The 22,011-nt window shown below is 32.1% G+C and overlaps 1 protein-coding gene across 2 annotated transcripts in view; it reads right to left on the reverse strand.

Annotated features, from left to right (window-relative positions):
• Positions 1-22,011, reverse strand: part of LOC144364693 (endothelin-converting enzyme 1-like) — a 94,581-nt gene that overhangs the window by 52,469 nt on the left and 20,101 nt on the right. For both annotated transcript variants that reach the window (XM_078037600.1, XM_078037599.1), the window contains exons 2-3: positions 19,457-19,533; positions 9,424-9,628 (exon numbers count right to left, since the gene is read on the reverse strand). In XM_078037600.1, the coding sequence (XP_077893726.1) occupies positions 9,424-9,628; positions 19,457-19,533 (282 nt within the window). The remainder of the gene's footprint in view (positions 1-9,423; positions 9,629-19,456; positions 19,534-22,011) is intronic.

The following is a 22,011-nucleotide window of genomic DNA, read 5'->3' on the forward strand; positions in this document are numbered from 1 at the left end:
GGTTTTCTTGTAGCTGGTGGGGGGAGAAAAGACAGTAAAAAACGTAAATTGAAAAACTGGCTATTTTATTTGGAATGAACGTTTCCAACTGTTTTAAAATCCTGGTTATTATCTATCCTTTCTCTCATTATGCAATAGATGTTTGAAATAACCAGTATACTTGCATTATTTCTACAGCTTTATCACCTTAAATCTCTTGCTGTCTCTATCTAGACACGGATTAGCTAGGAATGGTAGTGAATATCTGTAATTTAAAGGACTCTGGAGCCTGAGGCAGGAGGAATTCAAGTTTGAAGCCAGTTACAGCAATTTAGCAAGATCCTCCGCAACTTGGTGAGACCCTGTCTAAAAATAAAAAAAATAAGAACAACTGGGGATTGAAAAAGAACTCAGTAGTGCCTCTAGGTTCAATCCCCATTTATTAAAGAGATCTGCTAAAAGATGGGAGCCATTACAGCATGTTAGCATAATGATAAGACTTATCTAATCCCAGGGGACAAATTGAAGTCAGAAAAGAGAGAGAGAACAATCTGAAAAACAATGTTCTAAAGTGAACGGGGATTTAGGTTCATTGTACAAATATAAGGACTGGCCTTAGAGGGCATTGTAGTAAGAGAAAAGACAGAACGTATAGATATTACAACTATTGTAGCCAGACAGGTAGGTTTAATCCTTGAATAATCCTCTTCTGATTGTTTCCATTAAAGAACAAGATAATCAACTAAGTGTGAAGACAAGACAGGAGGTTTTATAGTTTTGAGGTAAGGCATAACCTTGTAAGGAAGTGCAAATAACTCTAGAATGAAATATCATAGGGTTTACTAGGCAGCATTAAAAAGGTTCCATTGACAGATTAACAGAAAATCCAGCCATTAGAGTTAGGTTTCCTCCCCAGTCACTTTCAGGTACTCTGATGCAAGTGTGGTGCATATGGTGATACAGGGTTTTCTAGGGAGTATGGCGAAGGGAGACAGAGGCAAGAAATTGAGGGTATAAAGAAGGATGTGATTATAATAAATAATGAAAGAAAAAAAGAGATAGATATTGTGTGAAGAATAATAAAAATACTGGGATGGAACTGCAAATTGGTGCAACCACTATGGAAAGTGGTATGGAGATTCCTCAGAAAACTTGGAAAGGAGCCACCATTTGACCCAGCTATCCCACTCCTCGGTTTATACCCAAAGGACTTAAAATCAACATATTATAGTAATGCAGCCATTCTATGTTTAAAGAAGCTCAATTCTCAATAGCTAAACTATGGAACCAACCTAGGTGTCCTTCAATAGATGAATGGATTAAAAAAGGGGTATATATACCCAATGGGATATTACTCAGCTTTAAAGAAGAATGAAATTATGACATTTGCTAGTAAATAGATGGAGTTGGAGAAAATCATGCTAAGTGAAATAAGCCAATCCGAAAAAACCACAGGCCAAATGTTTTCTCTAATATAAAGATGCTAATTCACAATAAAAGAAGAATGTTACCTTAGACTAGGTAGAGGGAATCGAAAAAAGGGGAGGAAAGGGGATTTAGGGATAGGAAAGATAATGGAATGAAACAGTCATTATTACTTTATGTATGTATGTGACTGCATGATCAATATGATTCTATAACATGAACACTCAGAAAAATGAAAAAATTATATCCCATCTATAGATATCAAAGTGCATAAATGCATTCTACTATCATGTATAACTAATTAAAACAAATAAAAATTTTTAAAAATACTGTGTAAAAGTATTTCAGGACCAAACAGAAGAAAAACAGTAGACGAGTAGGAAAACAGAAAAAAAACACTACACTGCCCTGGCTGGTCTAAAACTCATAGGTTCAAGTGATCTTCCAAAGTGGGGAGGGGACTATAGGCACATGTTACTATATCTAGTGTCTAAAAATGTTTGATAATGGGACACATTAGATTATTAAGAGAGGGTTGATAATACTTAATTTTGCATAAGCCTTACTATAAAAAGCTTAGGTTAAAAGGGGGCTATGATAAACTTCATCATTTTCAAATGATAAAGATTTAACTAATTGGGATTGGGGTTGTGGCTCAGGGTAGAGCACTTGCCTAGCATCCATGAGGCACTGGGATGCACCCACATAAAAACAAACAAAAAAAACAAAGAAATAAGCAAGCAAATAAAAGTATCCTATCCATCTACAACTAAAAAACTATTTAAAAAAAATATTTAACTAATCCCTTTATCCCTTTAAATTTGAAGCAAAATAGGAAGGAGAAAAGATTTTTCATCTTCAAAGAATCCAGAAAATACCTGCAGTCTCAAATCACAAATATATGAATAGCAAGGAGACGAGGAGGGAACATTCAAATCAAAGAAAGAGGTAGAAAAATCATGACAGCTATTATCTGTGAAACAAAAAGCCATTTTTCTCTGTAAAATGCAGAAACAGACTGCATCTGTTCCACAGAAGATGGAAAGTAATATAGTCTGTAAAATATGCAATTAAATTCCCATGTCCTCACCAAACCTAGGCAGCCTGGCAATTTTTCTACCACATACTTATTTTGGAAGTCCAGACATTTATTTCTTGAGGAAAATAAACCAGAGATTTGGAATCATCATATATATACATAATACATATGCATACATACACACACACACACATATGTGATTCACATTAACAATTATATGTGATGTGCAGAATGTCAAGCACTTCCTCACCCTACCCAACTCCAAAATGTCAAGACAGCCATTATACATGCTTCTGCAAAGAAGCTGATCTTTTACAGGAGAAAAAAAAATTACCAAAGCCAACATCTGAGGACCTATAATGAAAACATTAGTTTACCACTAGACAACCCCACAATGATACCCACCAATCTGGAAAAAACATACACCAGAGTATAGCACCGTAAAATTTCAGAATACTAGGAACAAGTAGCAAAATGTAAAAGTTTCTAAAGACAAGAAACAGGGTCATTACTTGGCAGAGCAGCTCAAGACTGTTATCCCAGTGACTGGAAGACTGAGACAGGAGGATTCCAAGTTTGAGTCCAGCCTCAGCAACTTAGTGAGATGCTGTCTCAAAATAAAAAAATTAAAAGGGTTAAGGATGTGGCTTAGTGGTTAAGTGCCCCCCCCACCGAGTTCAATAGGGAGGGAGGGAGGGAGGGAAGGAAGGGAGGAAGGAAGGAAGGGAGGAATGGAGGGAGGGAGGGAAGGAGAGAGGCTTGAAATATTTTAATTAATTATTTATTTGTAAAGTTGTTGATGAACCTTTATCTTATTTATTTATATGTGGTGCTGAGAACCGAACCTAGTGCCTCACACATGCTAGGCAAGCATTCTCTCACTTAGCCACAATCCTAGCCCTTGAAATCTTAATAGCGAAGAACTTCTCAGGAGCAATACTGGAAGATAGAGACAAATTCTGAAGAAAATAATTTGTAATATTTAAATCTAGATTGCAGTCAACTATTAAATAAGAGGCCAAATCCATATTTTGTAAACATGCAAAATCTCAAATATTTACTTCCCTGATATCCTTTTATTCATAAATGTATCAGATAATATCCTATACCAGAAAAGGAGACTAAATTAAGGGGAAAAAATATAATAGGGGATCTAAAAGATAAAGGATCCAAACAACAGGAAAAACAGAAAATTTATATAAATTGAGGGACAGTACAATTGTAGCAAATAAGGTTATGATTTAAAAAAATTAAAAGCACATTAAAATTCTTGTTAAATAAATTTAACACTTATTTTATTTCCTTGATTCTATTTAACTTAATTTTGACCATAATTTTAAGTTTGTAAGAGTTCTGATTCTTCACGTTGTTTTAACTACATGCCAGTACTGAGAAAGGATCACTGGTATTGATACCATACAGATGAAGCACAGATGTTAAGCTGCTTGTCCAAAGTCACTAAGTTAATAAATACAAGATACAAAATGTTTGTAAAGTGATTTTTAAAAACAAGGTTTATTTTAAGAAACTGGTTTCTAAAATAAAGCCGATTTTCAGAACTGTTAAAAAAAACAAAAGGAATGTAAAAACCAACAAAAAGAAAAAATTTTAAATTACTCTAGACTCAAAAAAGATATTAAAATTTTAAAGTCATACTTTTCTTTTACAGATATAATTATATGATGTGGAGGTATTTGTGGTTTTGGCCAACTGTATATTAACCCCAAAATACTACAAGGTAATGATTAACAAATACTAGAAACTTGAATTAAAGTTTTATACCTGTAGCATGGGTGAGAAAGATGAATGATAAAGTAAAATAACAGAAGGGATAAAAGTACAAGGCAATGAAAACTTGTACTTTTTAAGAAACACTTAAAAATGAGTAGGAAAATTTAAATATAAAGACAAAAATTAAAAGAGAAATTATTTATACTCTATGGTCTCTTTTTTTTGATGATGACAGATTGTACTAAACTTTTCAAATCCTAACCATAAAAAACAGAAATAATCTGTCTGTTTAAGAATTATAAAATACTTAGTGAATTTAATAAATAGAATATGGGTTCTGAGAATCAATAGGTAAGTAAAATGAAAATGCATCATATTAATATTCCTTAACAGCAATTTTTCTAAATTCACTAACTTGTCTTTTTTCCCTGATTTCCCCATTAGCCATGTCTATTATTACTATAAGTAGGTATTCAAACATTCTGTATGAACACAGACAAATACTATTAGCCCTCTTGTCATTATAGAGTAAGAGCAGCAACTTACTAAATTCCAGACACCATTCCAAACTCTCTTAATCTCTTTTAGAAAGAAGTAACTGTCATTATCTTTCCCACTTTGCATTTGAAGAAAATGAGACCAGGTAGGTTAAGATTATCCAACTAGTAAAAGGCACAGAGAAATGGGAATCCAGAAAGTTTGTCTCCAAAACCCATTCTATCAATCACTAATATATGGTTTCAGCAACTAAAAGCCAAAGAAAAGAAATGTCAATATTCTAAAGCAAAATGATTTTCACCCTACTATTAATAAATAAAGCAATTTCACATACATAATATCTTTCTTCACAGAAAAAGTTTAGAGATGCTAAGAAATGTTAATAAATAATAAACCATATGCAAATATAAAATCAACCACAAGTTAACATAATAGTGTCAAACAATAAAGTATAAAGAAATATTTAATCCTTCAAGAGTTTTATCTTGAAATTTATCTTGAAACCATTTATCAAGACTGCCCTTATATAATGATCTTGACCACATTTTAAAATTTTTCCCAAACTCAATTTGGAAAAAATTAAAACAGAATCAATTACTTCATTATTAATACAGATACTTAATTCTTTATTCTCCTTTGTTCAAATAAGCATCTTTACCTTAAAAGTGAGAGGTAGCCAGCCAGTATTAGATTAATACTATCTGCAACATCATTAGAAAATTACATAGGTGAGAAAATAATGAAAAATAAAGTTAAACCAATGTTGCTCATTCTGAAAACTGCCATCTAACAAAAATTTGAAGTGAACAAGTTCTGAAGTATTGGCATACAGTTTAAAAGCAGTTGCTTAAAAATGAGATAACTATAATTCTGAAAAAGATTCTTGGAAGAAACCATTATTTTCATAATTCCAAACAAAGTGCTAAATCAAAGAAAGTCCTATTTATTCATGACCATGTTTAAAAAAAAAAAACTTTCTCCTAAAGTATAAAAACTTCATCAAATTGGGGGAAAATGTTCCCAGTCTCAGACTATAAATCCACCAGAATTAGTGTAAGAAAATGTTTCTTAGATAAGTTAAATCCACAAACTGTTCTAATATGTCCAACTGAGAGCTATTATAAGGGTACTTAGTTCTGAGGATTAAGAGTTAATAAAAACTGTACTGCAATGTGAGCCTTCTTTATTTAACGGGTCAAGCAAATAAAACACTATACTTTAAATTTTCAATTAATAGAAAAGAAAAATAAGGAAAGCAGGAAATAAAATGTAACTGTTATCAGCCTGTTTCAATTTAATAATAAAAGTACTCCAAAAAGAGTTTACCTCCAATGAAAAGTTAGAATACTTATAAACTGGGATAACAGACCTGAAGAACTACAGAATGTTGAAAACTTTTAACAAAAATGTAGTATAGAGTTTAACTCAATGCATAAACACTGATAATAGGGACACATTAGTTAATTCATAATAAGAAAGTGGGATATTTGGAAAACAGATTAAAAGTACTACTGATAAGATCACTCTAGTAACTTATGAAGCTATGGAACTCATCACATCTGTACCCTACAAAATAACTAACCTGATTCTCTCTCTTCTCAGCTAAGATATAAGCAATGTCAAGGAGCATTTTATTCCAAAGCCGATAATCATATCTGGCCATAACTGCCTTGTAACTGTCCATGCACATAGTCTTTGAAGCAGAGGATTAAATGTTCCTGCCCATTTTATCTAGTCCCTAAGATTTGTCCTGCAAAGTGAATAAAAATGATTATCTTTTAATCCATGCCTCAATACATACCACAAAAAAAGAGGACAAAGATGAGAACAAAAAATCCTTGACAATATGGATAATTATTGTCCAACCTAGAATTAAGTTCTCAGCAAGCCCTCTGTGCTTTGTTGAAAGAAAGGTGATTGATATGTCTCACACATTTTATTCAACTGAGCTTCAGAAGATATGATGATTAATATAGACATATGGGAATTAAAGTACTATTTTGAAACAAATTTAGAGAATGACTGAAAAATAGGTTCTAAGTTTTAAAAAATCAGTATAAACAATGTTGATAACTTCCACTTTTCAATATTTGATTTTGAAAAACAATTTCAAATGCAAATAATCTACATGATGAAATTTTTAAGAGTTTGGGTGAAAACAAAAAGGCATTCATAAAGCAATTTTAAGAGCTATCATGAACACAAGTAAATAATGGGAAAAGAGACAACAAAGAACTCGAAGGAAGCTACTCAACTTAAACAGAAGAAAAGCCATAATGAAAATATACAAAATTAGCAGATATAAGCAACCAAAGGGATAGTGAAAATGAGTCAACAGAAAGAAGAACTAAAATGAATCATCATAATAAATGTAGTTAAAATACAGAAATACATCATTTACATGGCATCGAAGGACAAATGCAAATGAATTAAAGTGTGTTGTTCAAAGAATTAAGACAACATGCTATTTTTGGTTCCGGAACTGAAGACAGGGAATTGTGCCTAACCATGCCCTCTACCACTGAAATATATATCCCTAGTCCCAAGTCAATATTTTAAAAGTGAAAATATCCTGCATATTTCTATAATACAATACTCTTTCTCTTTTCCCTTTTTTACCCCTCAGTACTAGGGGCTAGAACCCAAGGGTTCTTTATCACTGAGCTACATACTCATCCTTTTTATTTTGAGACAGGGTCTTATTTAAGTGTCTGGGCTGGCCTTGAAATTTCCATCCTCCTGCTTCAGGCCGGCCAAGTCACTGGGATTAGAGGCATGCACCAAGGTGCCCAACTTCTGTTCTTAAATAGAGTTGTGTGGCACAAAGTTTTCTGGATTCAAGAGAGGTAATCTACTGCTAAAGAAGAGCCCCAGATTGCTCTGAAACATAAGATCTATAAACTAACCTTTCTGTCTTTTTTGTGAATTGTCATTTCAAAACACTACCAGCAGAACAGTATCTAAGGTTAATCTTCAATTTGTTGCTTCTCCTTCTCTCCTGACTTTAAGAAAATAGATAATAACTTCTTTTTGAAGGCAAGTGCATTAATTTTTTATGACAGCAACTTTGGCTTTTTAGAAGCAATTTCTACCTTATGTTTAAGTTGTGTATATTTCAAATCACTGAAGTCTTTATGCATCTGACAACCAGGTAATTGGGCATTACTGTACACAGAGAGAAGTAAGATAAAAAGAAAATAGAAAACAAAAAAAAAAAGAAAAAGCAGACATATGCAGAAGATATTAAAGGCCATGAAATTAGAGAGCAATGTGTAGTATCACACAACTTACTGAATAAACATTTTAATTATATTTTAAAAAATATATAACTACGTAAAAAACATTTCTCTTCCTAATAATGAAGAGGAGGATATTCTCAAAACAGAATAAACTGTGTTTGCTTTATGTTCAGTACAGAAATATTTAACAATAAATGATATTTCTATTTTACCTTTTATATAAAGATAAAACTAGGTAAAACATCTCCCTCTCCTCTTAACAATGAGAAAAAAGACAATGGTAAAAGAAAATAAATCGTTTCATATTTGTTTGGCATAAAACTGTAGAACACTAATCATAGCTGTATAGAACAAAAAATAAATAAATAAAAAGAAAATTGGAAAAAATGAATGGAATATCTCAAATAACTCCAGATAATATTATCATACTGGAATTGGGTAATAGGTCAAGCCAGAAAACAACACAATATTTAATCAGGCATTTGTAGCATATTGTTCCCAAACCACCAGGATCAACATCATTTAGAAACTTGTTAAATCCTGAGGGTGAGGCCCAATAATCTGTTTCTACATGTCTTTAGATGATTCTTATGCATGCTGAGGTTTGAGAAACAATGTTTTAAATAAATGAAATACTAAAATTTAAATGCAAGATGAAATGTATGTAGTTAACCTAAATCTGGTTTGTCATGGTAAAAATTAAGATGGAAGATACACAAAGTTACTGCTACAAAAAGATGTAAGTTGGGAATATTGAAATATGTTTATATATACACATGTGCTCTCACATGCACATTCCATACATGAATGAAAAGGAACAGTCATTTTAGGTAAGCACAGTTAAAGTAGTAGAGGCAAAACAGACAATTACTCAATTAATAAAATTATCTTTTGGGAAAACAAAAAAATGAATATACTTGGCTGACAAGTTAATAATAATTCTAAATGAAGAAAGCAAAGGTAAAAACTTATCAGTTTTTCATATTATCTGAATGAACTGATATTAGTACCTGAATGAACTGATATTAGAGACATTAGGTCTAGATATGTTTAAGTTAGCAAAGCATTAGTTACAGAAAGAATATCTGTTTTATACTAGATAGAATTGTTTAAAATATTTGCAATAAAACAATAAGCCATAAAGCAATGTAATTAAGTAGAGGAAAAAACAATGCCAATTTGGAATTTCCACTATCATTAATTGGGTTTACCAAAGAATATGGCATAGTTACCTCTTAAAATATTTTGGTTGTAAAATATAAAGATGTAGGAAAACACATTCAGAAAGAAATTTACTGACACATTTTTATTTTTAAGGTTATCAGATGCCAGATAAGTAAATAGGCTTAAACTTTACCCTAACAGATAACACAAATCACTGAGATGAATTTGGCAGAATGTTATTTTCCAGAACACTGGTATAAAATTAATATTTGCTCTAAAGAAGGCTTAACTGAAATAAAATATACTTAACAAACCAAATGGAAAAGAAAGAACATGTTGGTAACTTACCAGCAAGGGTACTTGTATGCCTAAAAGCTCTGACTTGGGAGTCTGACAAACCAGTCAAAAGGGATATTACTGTATCCATCATATACTCATCATAAATAATGCTATATTGACACTGTCGAATCAGGACTCCAATAAATTCACAAAAATTTGATCGAAACTTTTTCCACTGTGGTCCAGGCATGGTAAGGGGATAATCACCACTGTCCTAAAAAGTATAAAAAGAATAGTAAGTATGACATGATAGTATATTGATCAAAGGTCCCCACCCCTCCTTTTTTTGGTACCAGGAATTGAATCCAGTGGTTAAGCCACTGGGTTAAGCCCCACTGGATTTTATATTTTATTATTTTATATTTTATTTAGAAACAGAGCTAAGTTGCTTAGGCCTCACTAAGTGGGCAAGAGGAACAAGCATTGCAAGCAATATAATTAGCAAAGTCATACTAATGGGACCATAGAGCTACATTGTTTCATAAACTAAAATAGAATTTCTAGTATTAAAATAACAAAATAAGGGCAGGAGCATAGTGACTCATAAAGGAAACTAAGGAAGTTACACTTCATTCTCGAGGCAGTGGGCGGCTGATGAATGATTTTGACCAAGTGAGTAACTAGCTTTATAAAGAAATAACTGATTGCAATGTAGAGAATAGTCAGTCATTAGGCAAAGGAACAGAAAAAGAGCTAAGGAGACTTACCATTCTAACATATTCATAAACAAAATGAGAGATGGAGCAGGAAATTTAAGATAGTAGCAATGGTGAGGAAGATAATGGAAAGAATGTGATAAACATTGAAATAGTGCAAAAATACAATTACCAGTTTAAATGACACACAAAAATAACTTTTATGTTTTTGGTTTGGTTGACTGGTGGATTTTACACAACAGAAAATAAAAATTCATTGTTCCTGACAACTGATAGGTGTTGGGAAAAAGTATAATGGCAGCCGCACCCCAGGAAAAAAAAAAAAAAAGCCAACATGGCGCCTAAGGACCTTCTCTTCCTATTTTCCCCTTTTTCCACTGGTGCGAAAAGTTCCCACCAGTGTGAACTCTCACGCTGGCGTCAATTTCAAATCTCTCTGGCAGGAAACCTTAGCCCCAATAAGAACTAATTTCGTGGGCTCCGGAACTGACATCTGGAGGAACTTACCAATAAATGAGTGAGCCGTCATTTACCTAAGCCCTGCCATTTCTCCTTAGATCTATATAAGCCCACAGCCTTTTGTAATAAAGTGGAACTCTCCTCAGCGAAGTGTCTTGCGTGGAGGAATTCTTTCAATAGGGGGACTAAGTTTTGTTTAGGAATGCCCAATTACTCTGTCCCATAAGAATAGATGGGACACACTTTAATTCAAAACATTTTATGTAGAATATCCAATTTCCAGACTTCAGGCCACACTGATTTAAAGATTTAAAATAAACCCAAAGTTTTAGGAACAGATTATTAATGAACACTGAAAGCATTATTTGGCCAATTTTCAATGGTTGTCAAACCATTATTTGGCAATTGCAAAAAAAAAGAAAATGTAATTTTACAAAGAGATGCAATTCACCTTAAACAAGGCTCAATTTTAGCTCTGCTAATCAATACCCTGGTATATATTGCACACAAAATTTCACCAATGAATTTCCTTGAAAAAAATCTAATCTAAGGAGGTCCTTAGACCTGACGTTCAATGAAAGAACAAAAAGGACATAGGAACATGTTAAATAATACAGAAAGAAAAAAAATCTGGGAAACAAAAAATGTGGGATGTTTTACAAGACAACTAGTTTAATGCTGTAAAAAAGTTAATGTCAGGCTAGGATTATAGTTCAGTGGAAGAGTGCTTGCTGCACATGTGTGAGGCACTGGGTTCAATTCTCAGTACCACATAAATAAAGATCCATCGACAATGAAAAAATATATACTAAAAAAAGTTAATACCACCTAAAGAAAAAAAAAGTTGAGAAATTGTTTAATAGTTTCAAAATGTCCTAAAGACATAACAATTAAATACAGAAATGTCAATTAGTATGTTTTAGTCACACTAGCTTCTTTATGATCCTTTAAATACACTAGGTATGTTTCCATTTCAGGGTCTTTGCCCTTGTTTTCTCTTCCTTCAGATATGAGTTTAATGAGAGGCATCATCTTCTTCAAGTCTTTGCTCAGTGTCACACTCTTGAGAGGTGTTCTTGAATGTACTATGTTAAATCATCCCTTTTGGGCCAATCTCTTACTGATTTTATTTTTCTGCACAGTATTTATTGCCATCTATCATACTACAGTATTTTGCCTAGGTGTTTATTCTTTGGCTTTCTCCTCTTAACTAAAATAAAAATTTTGCGAGGGCAGGGGTTTGTGTCTAGTGCATTCAAGTGTTATATCCTCAACGCTTTGAATGTAAAAGACATTCAAATATTTATTGATCAAATGAATAAGTCACCACAAGAATACTATTTTCAATATGATTCTAAAAATGATGATAGGGATATCTAAGAATATTTTATTCATGTTCATTCTTTAATCATCAACTTTGGTGATTTGTTTCCTTAGCCGCAGACTAAGGAACTAGTAAATGAATTCAGCAAATTAACAGGATACAAAATCAACACTCATAAATCAAAGGCATTTCTGTATATCAGTGACAAATCCTCTCACAGTACACTAAAGAAATAAATTAAAGAAGACCTTAGAAGATGGAAAGATCTCCCTTGTTCTTGGATAGGCAGAATTAATATTGTTAAAATGACCATACTAACAAAAGCATTATATTTAAAATCCCAATGATATTCCTTATAGAAATAGAAAAAGCAGTCATGAAATTCATCTGGAAAAATAAGAGTCCCAGAATAGCTAAAGCAATCCTTAGAAAAAAGACTGAAGCAAGTGGCATCACTATACCAGAACTTCTGTATTACAGAGCAACAGTAACAAAAACAGCATGGTATTGGCACCAAAATAGACTGGTAGACCAATAGTACAGAATAGAGGACACACAGACTAACCCACATAATTACAGTTATCTTATATTAGACAAAGGTGTCAAAAACATATACTGGAGTAAAGATAGCCTCTTCAACAAATGGTATGTTTGCTAGGAAAACTGGAAATACATACACAACAAAATTAAACCCCTCTCTCTCACCATGCAAAAAACTCAATTCAAAGTGGATCAAGGAACTAGTAATCAGATACCCTGCATCTAAATGAAGAAAAAGTAGGCCCCAATCTCCATCATATTGGATTAGGCCCCTACTTCCTTAAATAAAACTCCCTATAGCGCAAGAATTAAAATCAAGAATTAATAAATGGGATGGATTCAAACAAAAATGCAAAAGAAGCAATCAGTGAGGTGAACAGAGAGCCTACAGCTTGGGAGCAAATTTTTATCACTTGCATATCAGATAGAGCACTAACCTCTAGAGTATATAAAGAACTCAAAAAGCTAAACAACAAAAACTAATAATAATAATAATCCTCCAATCAATAAACGGGCTGAGGAACTGAACAGACACTTCTCAGAAGGTAATATACAATCAATCAACAAATATATAAAAAAGTTCAACATCACTAGCAATTAGAGAAATGAAATCAAAACTAAACTTTAGATTTCATCTTACTCCAGTCAGAATGGCAACTGTTAAGAATACAAACAATAGTAAGTGTTGGCAAGGATGTGGGGAAAAAGGCACATTCATACATTGCTGGTGGGGCTGCAAAATGGTGCAGCCAATATGGAAAGCAGTATGGAGATTCCTTGGAAAACTGGGAATGGTACCACCTTTAGAGCCAGCTATCCTATTGCTTGGTCTATACCAAAAGGACTTCAAAACAGCATACTACTGGAACACAACCACATCAATATTATTGCAGCACAATTCACAATAACTAAACTCTGGAACCAACCTAGACGCCCCCCTTCAGTAGTTGAATGGATAATGAAAATGTAGTATATATACACAATGGAATATTACTCAACAATAAAAGAGAATAAAATCATGGTATTTGCAGGTAAATGGATGGAGTTGGAGAATATAATGCTAAGTGAAGCTTGCCAAAAAAAAAAAAAAAAAAGCTAAATGCTTTCTCTGATATAAGGAGGCTGATTCATTGTGAGATTGAAAGGGGCAGCATGGTAAGATTAGACGAACCCTAGATAGAGGAAAGAGAAAGAAGGGAACAAGGGGGTAAAAAAGATGGTGGAATGAGATGGACATCATTACCCTAAGTACATGCATGAAGACACGAATGGTGTGAATATACTTTGTATAGAACCAGAGATATGAAAAATTGTGCTCTATATGTGTAATATGAACTGTAATACATAACAAATTAAAATAAAAAATTAAAAAGAAATGAATATATAAAATCAAAGCAACAATGAATGCCAATATCATACCTTTTAAATGTCTTGCCCAAAACTGTTATCAATTAGTTAAATGAGATACTGCCAAATGTTTTTCTTTTACTCTTATTCATGAATCTTGACAAACCTTTCATTTAGAGTGGGAAACAATCTATCATTAGATTTATTGGGGGGGGGAGCCAACAACAATAAAAATTGGGATACTGATACCTTTGGGATAAACTAGAGGAGTCCAGTGATCATTTTGGTAGTATTGGCAATAAATGAGTTCTTCAATTTGTCAAGGGCATACTCACATATCCTACACAAATACTGAAAAGTCAAACGCCACAAGATTTTTATTATGTTCAAATCACATAGCTTTCCCATCTTTGACTCTTTAGCACTTACCTACAACACTGTCTAGTATACTTAGGAGAACAACAATGTTTACAGTATGGCTAATTTATTAACATCAAGGCCAATCTCCTGAGTGTGGTACACAAGACTATTAATGATTTGATTCAGCTTCATTTTTGTTTCCCCTCAAGCACTCTAAACTTTCCTCATTAAACTCCCTCCAGGTTTTTCAGGTGAATTTTTATTCATCTTTAAATATCTATATTCAGGGTTGGGGATATAGCTCAGTGGTAGAGTGCTTGTCAGGCATGTGTGAAGCCCTGGGTCCAATTCCTGATTCTACAAAATAATAATAATAATAATAATAATAATAATAATAGAAAGAAAGCAAAATCTAGTTTGTAAAGACCTCACACCCTACATAGTTAAATCATCCTTTCATGTCTCACTGGATTTTGCATGTTTCATAACTATTAAACATGTTAAGGTATTATTGCTGAGTATTCCCTCATTGGGTCTAAGTTTCAGATCATTGTGGTAGACACAAATTATATTTCAAGTATCCCAAGGGAAAGAGTAATGAGTTCAATACTGAAGACGGTAGACAGTAGAAATGGCACTCCTTACTAATATATTCACTTACTGTAAATTATGTATGTAAGTTCAATGATTTTTATAGTCTATACTCTGTATCTCCCCACAAAATACAAAAGTACTAAACACAGAGAAAAAAACAGAAACTAAACCTTAAATATTTGTAATCAACAAATGAATAATACGGCATGTGGTTGCACTGATACGACTGTAATATTTTGAAACACATGTAATTATGGCATTTAAATAAAATATTTAATTTTAAAAGTATGTAAAATATCCCTTTTGTCTTCATTGACCTTCAAAGATTACTTTTATGTGAATAATATTAATACAATAATAGATACACTTAATTCTATGAATAACAATATATGCTGCAAACTATACCTTATTACAATACATGAGGATTACACACTCAGTCTTCTACGTACCAAGAGTGGAAAGAAAATAAATCCTTTCATCTATTTATTTCAAATTACCAGATACTTTAAAATTAGACATAGACCACAACTAAAAGGGAAAAATGTGAAATAATTACCAGTTACTTAAGCATACTTCCCATAAGAAATCTAGCTACTCTTTGAGAAGAATGTAAGCAACAGGGCAAAGAGGGGAGAGAAACTTTATATGTCAAATTAACTTTATCCCAAATTTTCACTATTAGATGGTTCGAAGGCTGAAAAATGCTTTCTTCATAGAATGTATAAATAAAAAAATTTAAGAGACTGTATTTGAGAATGCAAATAATTTGACCTTTCTTCTACACTCTGCATCATTTCTTTTACATTTCTGAGGTTGTGTGCTATTTAACAACTTTTATACTTATTAACATTTTAACCCTTTGATTAAATAACTGTTCATATAAATAAAAATATGGAAGTTCCATACTTTAAATAAAAAAAAATTTAGGAAAGTACATATGATAACAAATGAGAAGAGAAAAAAGCTGCAGGGTAACTTGTAATCATTATAGAAAATCACCACATAATCTTACAATTTATAAAAAGAATTAAAGGGACTAAGTGAATATATTAAATGTGTTACAAATATTTCCTTATATACAAGGCATACTTAAATATATGAAAACTATATTAGCTGATCTTGGTAAAACATACCTAAAAGTTCATATATATAAATATAGTGCTAATAATCTGGAAAACAAATATTATATTTTGCCTTAGCTTCCAACGGCTGATTCCAAGAAGAACCAAATATACTTAGCTATAAACTGAAGAGCCATAGAATGCTCTGGGAATTAATTTATTTCTAAATTAGGTTGATAGCACTTTGGCTATGTGCAAGTTTGTAGGGCTTAAAAAAGTTTATTAACAAACTATTTGTAATAAAGAATAGGAACATTAGTGTACTTCTCAGGCAATAACATAGATTTTTAGACCACTTCCTGTAAAATCTATCTGTATTTGATTAGGTGATCATCTTCACCTGACTTTGCTATAATATATTTATTTCAATAATATTTTAATAATGACTACTCTTTTGAGAACCACTGTTTGAATTTAACAGTTCGAATTTAACAGTTCAGATCTTTTAAAAAACATTACTCTAAAACATGATGTACCAAAAATAACCTCCCATATCCCCTGGGGAATAAATAACCAAAAAAGTATTTTGAAGGGAAAAAAATCAAATATGGTATATCTAGTAATATACAAGTATTTAAACCCAAGTTCTTGGGAATATACAGAGTAAAAAAAAGAATAATATTTTCCTAAAATTACTGAAGATAAAATAGATGGCCTTAGAAGATAATCTAATAAATAATTCTGCTCTAAATGAACACATTCCTAGTATAACCAAACAGTTGTACAACCAAAAAGGAAAAAGATTTAAATGACTAAAAAAAATAAAGCAATCTTTGATTAGATCACTATCTCAAATGTTGGAAAAAATAGAGAAATGAAATAAATCCTTTTAAAATAATTTTATTTGCTACATATTGATTATCACTTTTGGTAACAGTTAACTACCTTTTAATATATTCTGAATATATGACCGTATTGGCATATCATGACCTTTATTTCCATGAATTTCTCATCTTCTTCTAGTTGTTTAATCTTAGTACAAAAGTAATGATTTTTTCCTTGAGCTGGATGTGGTGCAGGTCTGTAATTCCAGAAATTTATGGGAGGCTGAAGTAGGAGAATCAGAAGTTTGAGGACAGCCTTGGCAATGTAGTAAGACACTCCCTGTCTCAAAATTAAGAAATAAAATGGGCTGGAGATATAGCTCAGTGCTAGAGTGCCCCCACGTTCAATACCAACTACCAAAAATAAATAAACAAAAGTAACAATTTCTTGTTATCACATTCATTTTTACAATATATTCATTTGTTTCCCCCTCTAACTGTTCTCACACGTGAAGGGTTTTAATAATTTAATTCTTGGCTTTCTTCTTTTTATTTACCTTAAACCAGTAATTTCAAACTTTGATGTCTTGTTAGAATCCTGATGAACTTTTAAAAATTCTCATGCCAAGATCACGCACTTTACAAATTAATCAGAATATCTGGGGATGTGGCAGAGACAGATACCAGTACTTTTTAAAGATACCCAGATAACACCAATATGCAACAAAGGTTGGGAACTATTATCTCAAAAACTTGTAATAATCTTTTCATCAAGTGTTAATATTCTTAAGGTCCAAGATACACAATACATTTTAATTTGAGATCTGAATCACCTTTGATACAAGTCTAGTGTAGTACAATCATTCTGGCAGCTGATGAAGCAACTTCCCAATTACATGTTAACTTGATTTTGTTACCTACTGTTTGGCACATACAAGCTCTTGAAATAACCAGTTTATTTTTTTGACGAAAAGAAGCCCAACAGTAATATATTAAAATCCAGGTTTGTTAGTTTTAGAAAGTTAACTTCATGTAAGTTCAAATGCCTTACAGTCCAACACAATCCAAACAGAATCTGTGGCATGCCCTTCTAATTAAATATTTCCAGGAATATTTGCTGCAGTTTGTATTTGCAATGTCTCCTAAATGTTCCTGTTTTAAAGGCTTGTTTCCCAGACTGGTATTGTTGGGAGGATGTAGAATCTTTTAAGAGGTGGGGCCAAGACAGAGCTCTTAGGTCCCTGGAGGCATGCCCCTAAAGGGAAAGTGAGCCTCTTCCTCTTTATTTTGCTCCCAACATGAGATAAATACTTTTGCCATGCACTGCTGCCATACCACAGCCCCAAACATAACAGGGTCAGCAGATCATGGACTGAAACTTCCAAAACTTTCCTTTTCGTAGGTTTATCTCAGGAATTTGTAAGAAAGAAATCTGACTAGTACCAAGTCAAGAATTAAGTAAAACATATACTCACACTGGCTGAAAGAAATCAAAACTGTAAATAACCTTACCTAAGTGGGAAAAAAAACCAAAAAACTTTACAATGTCAAAGGCTTTTGGGATTACAAAATCGAGAACAAGGAATTATGGATATACATATGAATAAAGCATAATGTAAAGTTCCTAACATGGTACTAATATAGTTGAAAAGACACTAGCAGAATGTTTCTGTAAAAAATCACATGTAAAATATTTTGGTCTGGGGCTGGGGATGTGACTCAAGCGGTAGCGCGCTCGCCTGGCCCGGGTTCAATCCTCAGCACCACATACAAAGAACGATGTTGTGTCCACCGATAACTAAAAAATAAATATTAAAGTTCTCTCTCTCTCTCTATCCCCCTCACTCTCTCTTTAAAAAAAAATATTTTTGGTCTGAGCTTGCTTTAGAGAAGGTGAACAACTGATGAGAAAGACATCCAAGATGTTATGTATGTTTGAGTGTATTTGTTTTATGGTGAGTTTGTACTACTTTATTCAACTGAAAATTAGTAACAATAACAATAAAAAAAAACAGCTAAGCTTACACTCAAGAGGGGGGAAAAAAGCAATCTTTGAAAGTCAAGAAAAAGGAACATCTGCCAGAAAATAGAAATCATATTTAAATCAAAAGGAATAATATTAAAACTGCAATTAGCAGTGCCCCAAAGCATAAATATAAAAGTAAAACTGAAGATGTTTCAGCATTTACAATCCATGTAAAAACTGTTTGAGACAATATTTCACTGAAAATAGGAAAGAGGATTATGAAGAAAAAAACAAAACATGTATTCTAAATGAAAATTAGAATACCCTAAAGTAGAATGTCCAAAACAGAAGTTTTAAGTTTCACATATTCACACAAGTAGACATAGGATGGCAGAGAATGTTCTGTTTCAAATAACTGGAAAATTCTGAGTCAAATAAAGTTAAGCCGATTTTTCTTCACTAGGAATCTTAAAAACTAAAATGTGCTTTGATACTAAGAAAGGTATAATATGGAACCCTGTTCAGATTTCTTTGACCTCTGAACCTTTTTTCCTCTAAAGCATTTAATGGGACTAGCATTCCACAGAAGTGTTGGAGATGCATTTATAAATTTGGGAATTTGAGAAAGTTTTCAAGAATAAAAGTCAAGAATGAACTTCTACTTCATAATATTAATTTTCTTATCCTTATCAATCATCAGACATTATTTAATGCTACCTCCACACTATATAATCAAATCCCCAAAGCTATTAATTTTGTAATTAGTAGCATGGATTGATATTTAATATAAATAAGTAATATATATCTTCTCTTACAGTAAACACCAAATCAAAACAAAACTTGAAATAATCAACATGTTAACAATTTAAAAGTATAAGTAGGCAATCTGCATAAATATTGGAATGCTATACCTCATCAAATTCTTCAGTCATTTTTCTGATGATTTCTGCATTCTGCATATTTCGAAACATCTCTATTCTCACAGTACCTGTGAAACAACAGATTTTACAGTTATTCTTTATCTATCTCATGCTAAACATAAAATTTAATCTAATCATTGTTTGAAAAAATTATAGTTTTTCTCTTTCCTCCTCAAATTCTTATACCATATATTCTAAAGAAACCTCTTACATAGGAACTTCAAACTTTTTCAGACATTTTTAAAAATCTGAATGAACTAGATGATAAGTACAGAGAAAGAGTGTTGGGGAAGGAGAAGACAAAGACAAAAAACATTAAGTTTGTACTAGAAGAGACTAATTAAACATACACTAGTGATATCTAGACATATAGCTACCTGCTTTGTCTTAAAAATCTCCAACTATAGAGATCATATTTCTCTTGTGGCTATTTCTGATATTCTTTATCATCAGAATGTTCTTCAGTAAATTAAAATGTCCCTTGATATAATCCATACCTGTTTTCTCTGAACATAAGAAACTCCTAAGTTCTACATAATTATCAAGAAATAAAAATTTACTTTTTCATCTTATTCCTTCATAATACTTCTCTCTTCGTTAGTTGATTTTACCTGAAATATGGTCATGTAAATTTTACCACTGGTACTGATAAGGAAAAACAAATGTAGTTTAGCTGAAAACTTGCATTAAAAATCAACATAATTTAAAGAAACTGAAATGTAATTCAAAAATCAATCTGGAACACAAAGAATAATTAAACATGACTTTTTTAATTCAAGTTTTTAAAAATTGCAAAATTAAGACTCTAAGAATAAATCCAAAAATAATTATAATCTGAAAAACTTCTTGTCAGTAATTATCAACTCCAATTCAAATCACATTTAAGAAAAGAGTGGAGCAACTCCTATAGGGTCCCTCTCACCTTACAAGTGATCTGTCTCTTTTCTCTCCACTTGAATAAATCCTATTGTCTTATGCTTTTAAAAAATGAAAAAATAAAAAGAGGGAAGAGTCTTTAAAATATACTATATATTTTTAAATATTTATTTATTTATTTTAGTTGTAGTTGGACACAATACCTTTGTTGTATTTATTTATTTTTATGTGGTGCTGAGGATCGAACCCAGAGCCTCACACACGCTAGGCAAGAGCTCTACTGCTTAGCCACAACCCCAGCCCCAAAAATGTACTATATATATTTTTTAAAGAAAGAGCACATAACAATAGAATAGTTTCCAGAAGTCAAAAAAGTGTGCCCTTCATTTAGAGTAATGGGTCAGTAAAAGTTCCAGCTACTCAAGTTAAGGAAAGAGAGTGACAAGTTTAAGGCCAGTTTGGTAAGCTTAGTAAGACCCTGTCTCAAAGTATTAAAAAAAAAAAAAAGGTGGAGGGAGGGCGGTGCTGGGCTTAGTAGCACATGCCTGCAATCCTAGTTAATGGGAAGTTTGAGACAGGAGGACAGCAAGTTCAAGGTAAGACTGGGCAACTTAGAGAGAGCCTGTCTTAAACTAAAAGTCTAAAAATAAAAAGGGTCAGGGATATAGCTACATGGTATACTGCCCCTGGGTTCAACCCCTTGTACCATCCGTAAATAAATAAGCAAGTAAATAAATAAATAAATAAAATGAGATTGATACATTTTTCAAAGGTCTAGAGATGTAGTTCAGGTGTAGATTAACCAAGGGTTGAATTCCCAGTACCTCAAAACAAAACAAAAAAAAAAAAACACAAATGAAATAACTATATTGGCACATTAAATTTAATTTACTAATTGGAAAATTGATACTGTAAAACTGAAATCTGCCTTATCTTTTTAAATAGAATCATATTCAAGCACATTTTAGTTACTTAGTTACTTGGTGCATACTTGGTACTTCATTTACAGGATGCTGAATTTATCAATATCAATTTATCAAGTATAAATAATAAATTCCCTATATCCAAGAGGAAGAAGAAAAAAATATTTTAAAAGATTTTGTTCCAAACACACAATTCTTAAAAAAGATGGGAGGGCTGGGGCTGGAGCTCAGTGGTAGAGCACTCGCCTAGCATGTGTGAAGCAATGGGTTTGATCCTCAGCACCACATTAAAATAAAAGATATTATGTCCACCTATCACTAAAAAATAAATATTAAAAAAAAGATGGGAAAGTTTTGTATTGTAACTGTATTTACTTTGTATTATGACTATCTTTTTAATGATAAAAATAATCTTGAAGACAGTTTACTCACTAAAATATAAGCTTAATTTTGCAAAGATTTTTAAAAATTAAAGAGGAAATCTGAATTAAATTTCTAATTATCACAAATAAAATCTGTCTCTGGCAGGCATTCCTAAAATCACCCAAATTAAAACAAACAAACAAACAAAAAACAAAACAAAAAAACCCCCTAATTTAACATCAGTCCATCAAAGTTAAACTTCTTTGGGTTATGAATAATCTTATCAATTTGAAATAGTTCTCACAGATAAATATGTAATACACTTATTGTATTTATTTTACCAACCCCTATTTTGTTAGTTATTGTTTCATAGCACCCTGGATA

This window comes from Ictidomys tridecemlineatus, unplaced genomic scaffold (assembly GCF_052094955.1).
Source record: "Ictidomys tridecemlineatus isolate mIctTri1 unplaced genomic scaffold, mIctTri1.hap1 Scaffold_90, whole genome shotgun sequence".
Classification (NCBI taxonomy): Eukaryota; Metazoa; Chordata; class Mammalia; order Rodentia; family Sciuridae; genus Ictidomys; species Ictidomys tridecemlineatus.